The sequence below is a fragment of the Arachis duranensis genome, chromosome 4, assembly GCF_000817695.3.
Source record: "Arachis duranensis cultivar V14167 chromosome 4, aradu.V14167.gnm2.J7QH, whole genome shotgun sequence".
Lineage (NCBI taxonomy): Eukaryota > Viridiplantae > Streptophyta > Magnoliopsida > Fabales > Fabaceae > Arachis > Arachis duranensis.
In genome coordinates, this window is record NC_029775.3 from 4650514 (window position 1) to 4657561 (window position 7048).

A 7048-nucleotide genomic window follows, 5' to 3' on the forward strand; every position below is an offset into this window, starting at 1 on the left:
GTTGCCATGTCACTTATCTTACTTTATTATTATAATAATAAAAATTAGGAGATGCATGCAGGGGGTAGTATATGAGCTGCATGTATGCAGTTAAGTATCAGTATGCTAAGGTTATATGAAAAGAAAATTAAGAAGCCAATAAGACAAGGTGTTGCGGAGTGATCTACTGACAAAAGGCTGCTTCTTCCACTTTGGGAGTTAGGACCATGTCTCTTTTAATATCAAATATTTTTATAAAAATATAATATGGCAGTATTACATTTCTTTTGTGATGTTGCTGTTTCCCCAATCCTATATATCTTTTTTAAACAATGCAATTAAATAAATAAAAAATCAGATTAGTCCTTGAATAACTAGATTAGATGGAGATAGACCTAAACACAATCCACATTTGCAGGTATCTAAAAAAGTGTTTTCAAACTTTAAGCTGTTCACATAGATAGTATTAAGCTATTTCGTTCCATATACTTGCCATAATACTTGAATAGATGGTCTCTTATAATATGAAAAGAAAGTTAAATAAAGATATATAAAGAGAGATGCTAAAAGAGCTATTAAAATTTATTGTTTTTAATTATTAATTTAATTTTTTTAATTTAATAATCATACAACATATTTTATCTTATATTTTTAAATATCAATAACTAACACTAATTAAAAATAATAAATTCTAATAATTCTCTAATTTTTTCATACGTAAATAAAAGAGCATTTCAATGTTGGTCTAAAGTTGAGATTGAAAGTCACAAAGCATAGACCAGTCCAGAAGGTGCAACGTTCAATTTATTTATTTATTTTTCTTCTAATTACCATTGTATACACACTGTTGGGTCGAGGAGATTGGGACCATATTTGATGCCAATGTCCCCATCTAGGCAACACAATCGCCAATATTTGCCAATTATCGAAAGAGACTAATGCTAAGCGAACCTTCAATCTTACACACAGTTATTTTATGGATAAAAACGTAACAGATATATCATATTTAAACATACTACTTATAATAGTAAAACTGATTTCATGAACTTATCATGTCCAACATACATTCACTTGCTCTATCGATCAAATTCATTGTGAATGTATTCAACAATTTTCTTTGGCTTACAGCAGCAGCAAATTTCCATGAAAGTCAAACTACAGGAATCTTAAGAGATGCATCTTACAAGTAGAGTTCATCTTTTATGTACGTTGCCCATTGGTCCCCTAGAAAACTGCTACGTGAAAAGAAAACAGCTTTATTAGCTTTTGTTTCTGTTTTTTTCTTTTTTAGAAAATTAAAACTTGACTTATTCATTTTTTTTATCTTTACTTTGGTTAATTGGGGAGAGAGAAAGACAAAAACCATAGGAATCAAAATGACAGCCCTAAATGAATCCCTACCTAGCTTTTCTGTACAAGTTCTATGACTTTTTACTGAAACTTGCTTGAATGCTTTTTTTTTTCTCGTTATGGGATTTTACAGTAATGATCATTTGTTGGTTTTTTATTTTTAATATGAAAAAGAGTGTAAGGTGATACAACGTTATAAAAAACAAGGGTGTTTGTTCTACATGTGGTGTTAGGGGAGCTGAAATCGGACCGAGGGATTTAAAGCAAGGAATTCAGACAGTCCAATTAGAGAATATCTACAAAAAAATATTTTTTAATACAACTCGGAGGGTCCGTTTTGATTTTAGGAGAAAAAAACAAAAAATCTAACGGAGGATCCGTTTTGATTTTAAGAAAAAAATAACAAAATGTGTAAACAGAGGGTCTATTTTGGTTTTAAAAAAACAAAAAAAAAAACAAATAGTCTAAAACAGAGAGTTCGTTTTATTTTTAAGAAAAAAAAAACTAATCAGACGGTCCGATTTGAAATCGATTAAATGAATTAATTTGTTTTTTGATATTTTAAAATGATCAATTAAATAGCTCATTTTAAATGATGTATACAGTTAAATACTATTTTGATATGGTAACAATTATTTAATATAGTTACTTTTTAATTATATTCAATATGGTATTCAAAATTGATCAAAATTAGTAGACATCAATTATGAATCAATTTCAATATTCACATAAGTTATTTTTTTAAAATAAATTATACACGCTAGTCATTATTCTCTTCACACAAACACCTCTTTATCGTGGAATCATCCATGACGTGACATTAACTGTCAATAAACTTAAGGTTGTGAGGCAAAACTTTAACATCTATCAGAAGCTACATTTTTCAAAGTAGAAAACTTATCATTTAAAAAAATAAAAAGATAAATTGACTCGTATGTTTAATTTCAAAAATATTTCACTCACTATCTAATATCTGAAGATGTTGGTAATATGTCTTAGCTAGGATCACCATTACACACAGATAGATCATAGATGGTTTGAATTTTAGTGATAATAGCCAATTAAAATGTGTCAAAAAATAACAGCAAATGGGAAAAAGGGAAAAACTTGGTCCTAGAATGTATAATACTGTAATTTTATGAAGCACAGTGGAAATAGGAGTTTTATTAACCGAGTTTAGAGTCAATTACATTACATATGGATAAAGAAACATGCTCATCACTACTCAAAGCTAGACACACATGACACATCTTATCTTATTCGTACAGAAGAAGTACTACTTCATATTTTGTGAAAAGCCAGCAGAGCTGTTCACTGCAGTTCCTTCAGGAAATCTTCGTTGTCCACCAACACCTACAAAAATGAATCCAACCACATAGTTATCATTCATAATGGAAGTGAATCCAACAAAGGGAAAATTAATTAATAAGAAATCATACTATCAGATAAGGCAGTTTTCTTTTCCAAACAAAACAAGTAAGAGGAAATTTTTATTTTTTATTCAAGTCAATACCATGTGTAATTGAAAAGCATGACACCTTCCTTAATTACACTTTCATGTACTAACTGAAACATCTTATTCTAATTTTGAATTTCTGATAAGTTTATGTAGGTAGTCAGGATGAACTCCATGATGCCAAGTAACAAAAGCAGAAAGGATGCATTCTTTTTATTTCGTGACTACAAATCCTTTATAATTTATATCATGAGAAACTCCCTGCCTTAACTTCACAGTTGTTATTGATTTACATCAAGCTGAAGACACAACAAAGAAAATGAATGTTGTTCATATTCATAATCAGAATCAACTAGATACAGGGCGAGTTATCATGTGGAAATTAACGGAACACCATTACACAATATGAGGAAAAATAAAATAAAAGCTTACAGTTTTCCATCCATCTGGATCCAAGAAAGAAACAATCTTGGTGTTAATGCCAGGAATTGGCCCTGGTTGGCGAGTAATCTTTCCTCCAAGCTCTTGTGTTACATGGTTGATTACCTCAGCGCTCTTGTATACATCATCGGTACCAATAGCAACCTGTTATACATGACACACAAATTTAAGAGGTACAGAGGAGTAACGACAGTAACCAGTTTAGGTCCAGAAGGTAAATATTAAATAACTATCAACCAACCTGTGCATAAGCATTTCCCTTGGTGTATTCGGTGACACCATAGTTATATGTCAACTCCAACACAGTTGTCTCGTGCTCCTCTGCATATCCAAGCATAGCTATGGTGTACTGCAAGATATACATCATGATTCAAGAAAATCTCAGGCATTGAACAATTTGTTGCCATGTAAGTTACTATGATTGCTAAGATCAGGACAAGAGAATTCACCTTGTATTCAGGTCTGTCAACTTTCTTCACCACCTTCATACCTAAAGCCTAAACAAATATGAGGTCTTTGTTAATAAAAGCATATTTGGTTTGATATGCAAAATTAAAATCATAATATATCAGTGCAGTTTTCAAGGTTTTACTGCATGCATTACAAGAAAAAACCTCTATCGAATTCTAGATCTGTAATGCAACACAAAGTGGACAAACATTTTTGTCTGGTTACCCAAATGAATAGTCAATCACAACATTGCAGCTAACTCTACTTCTAGGATTGAAAAGCTTGAAACCATAAATGAAAGATTTACTTATAGAATCCAGCTGAATGTAACAAACACAGAACACATTCCTTCAAATTCTTCTACTGCTTCAGCACAAACATTTGCAGTTGCTTTGCCCATTAAAACAAGTAAATGATTCAATGGACGCTCATTTTTAGTTTCGATCTTAAGGTGTTATCATAAAAGTACTATTCAGATTCACCATATTAGCAGGCCAGGTTTCCGTATGCGAAAAAGCAGAATAATAACAATAAAAAGTTCATGCCCAAAAAAGGTTACAGTTAACAAATGTTTATGCAACTTTCATATAACCATACAACATAATAAAGGTTTATGGAAATGACAATAGCAGTTACCTTTTCGTAAAACTTAATCGAGCGCTCTAAATCACCAACACGAAGCATTACTTGACACAGTGGCTCAGGGGTTGAAGCTCTTTGGATGAGCTCAAAAGTGTAACCATCAGGATCCTTGACAAAGGCAATAACCGATGACCCGCCCTTAACAGGACCAGGCTCCCTAGTGACATTTCCACCCTTAGCCCTGATGTCTTCAACCAATTTGTAAACCTATAATTGGTACATATATACACAACTTATTCTCAGTACAAGGAACACACCAATACACAAGCCTTTTTGCAAAGTAAGACTCGCTTACATCTGGAGTTGCAATAGCAAAATGTCCAAATCCAGTTCCAATATCATACGATGTAACCCCATAATCTGACAATTAACATCATATATGCAAATATTTCATAATCAGTTCAATCCAACACATAACATATAGTTAGAGAACTAAAACAAATGCTACAAATCAAGCACTGTTGAGAGAGAAACATACTATATGTCAATTCCACAACAAAGTTGGAGTGTTCAGGGCCAAATCCAAGAAAAGCATTGGCATATTTCTCCTCGGGAACATCCCTTTTCCTCAAGAGCTTCATTCCAAAAGCTTCAGTATAAAACCTGAGAGGTAATCACTAATTTGAATGAATAATCTAAGACACACATGATGGGAAAAATCAACTAACAAAGTGAGCAAAATTCGTACTTGATGGTGCGATCAAGGTCACCAACACGGTACACAGCATGAAGGAAGCGGCGCTTATCTTTCTTCGGCCATTCCAACAACTCAGCATTAGGTTGTGCAGTCTCAGCCATATTTAACGTGGAAGCAAATGCTCTGCAAACAGAACCCTTTTATAGATTAGACAAAATTAAAGCATGGACGAAGATGGGGAAGCTCAATTAACAAAAAATCTGAAATGGGGTTAGTGCAAAACCTAGAAAAATCCGTTCTTTTAGCGACTTTAAGATGAAGAAGCGATTGATTAACAAGTTACATACAACAATAAAAAAGAGATTGTAATAAGTCTGGAAATTATAAAAAAAAAAGAAGAGTGGACTAACCAGTTAGCAGAGTATGGAAGGAAGAGTGAAGCGCTCAATAGAAGAATCAAGAATCTACAGCTCGAAAGTGGAGTCTGGGTTGGATTTTATACTATCACCATCTGAGTGAGTGAGTTGGTGAGAAATGAGAATGAGAATAGAGTAACAGCCTGTGACTTTTTGGGTAGTGTGTGCACGTGGAATTTGCTCCTTTTTTTTGGACTCCATAACTAAAATAATGGATAACTTTGTTAATGTTTTAAGTGTAAAAACTAAAAAGTGTATAAAATTAGTATCGTATTACAAAAAAAAATTATAAGTTTAAGAAATTTATTAATTTGACAACTTAAAATTTCAAATTAAATATAGTATCTTTTTATTTTATATTATTTCTGTTAATTTTTTTCTAAAATTTTTCAATGGTCGAGAGTTTTTCAATCAATTTTACAAAATTATTTTTAGATTACGGACACGTTATTATTTGATTTGATAAAAAAATTAATTTATTTTATACAAATAATTTTTGTTTAAATCAGTTTGGATAAATTAAATAATAATTTTTTAAAGTTTTTTTTATTTTTCTGCATATTATCTCTAAATAATAAATTTGATATGTTTTTTTTTTATTTTTTTTGACTAAATTTATCTTTTACTTTTATTTATTTAATTTTATATGTAAACAGATTGTTTGAAAAAATAAAGTTTAATATTCTGAAAGAAAAAAAAACAAAAAACAAAACTTGTGTCTTTTTATTTGTATAGAAATGATGAAGGAGGAAAAATTAGAAATCGAAAATAAAAGAGAAAAAAATAGAATTTACATAGAAAGAAGAAACCAAACTTAAATCTGACAAGTAACGGCAACACAATCAATCTCTGTGTTGATTATAGACAAAATTGTGAATAGTAAATCTTTTAAAATTGTTGTCCAACATCCAACCAATTTCGTTCTAAATATCAAATGATTCGATGAAATGAACAGTTACGTATTTATTAAATGATTTTTATCATTCATAAAAAATTAAATAAAAACAAAAACTAAAAAATACATTTGAAATAAAAAATTTAATTAAGAAATACGAATAAGAAGAATATACTCAATTAAAAGTTTGAGATTAATTTTAAAAAATTAAAAGAAAACGAATTTTAAGAATGTAACAAAGAAAAATGTAGATAAATTTTTGTCTTATTTATTATGTAAATATATTTTTTAAAAAAGTTAAAAATATAAATTATAACTATTTAAAATTATTTTTAATTTTTTAATAATTTATTTTTATTATTTAAAAATTTATTAAACACACTAAAAATATCATTCAAAAAAATATTTGAATAAACACAAAAGAGAGAAATAACAATATTTATTAAACACACTAAATTTTTTTTTTAGTGTGGCGTCTATCGTTTTCTTTCCCTTAGAAGGATAAACACAAAAGTATACTATTTTTCTAATAAAATCCTTGCATACTCTTAAAATAACAAAGGTTATTGTTCTGTCTTATATATTGAAAAACAAATATGCATGTGGGAAATAAAAATATCTTTTGAAAAATAGATAGAAATAAAATTCATTAAAATAATATTCCAATAATTTTTTATATCTTAAAATAAAAGATACAACAAATATATTTTGAGAATGATTTTATAGCTAAAATGGAAAAGAGAGAGGAAACACACACCTCTATAATCATGATTTTATTTTCT

The 7048-nt window shown here is 29.6% G+C and overlaps 1 protein-coding gene across 1 annotated transcript; it reads right to left on the bottom strand.

The window, feature by feature from the left end:
* Positions 1 to 2463: 2463 nt before the first annotated feature.
* LOC107482991 (lactoylglutathione lyase GLX1) lies at positions 2464 to 5530 on the bottom strand. Its single transcript, XM_016103588.3, has 9 exons — positions 5366 to 5530; positions 5007 to 5138; positions 4797 to 4921; positions 4614 to 4678; positions 4313 to 4525; positions 3676 to 3723; positions 3468 to 3575; positions 3218 to 3370; positions 2464 to 2682 (listed from the first exon to the last, which is right to left on the bottom strand). Exons 2-9 carry the CDS (start codon positions 5114 to 5116, stop codon positions 2641 to 2643), a joined length of 864 nt encoding a protein of 287 aa, XP_015959074.1. The 5' UTR covers positions 5117 to 5138; positions 5366 to 5530; the 3' UTR covers positions 2464 to 2640.
* Positions 5531 to 7048: the final 1518 nt, after the last annotated feature.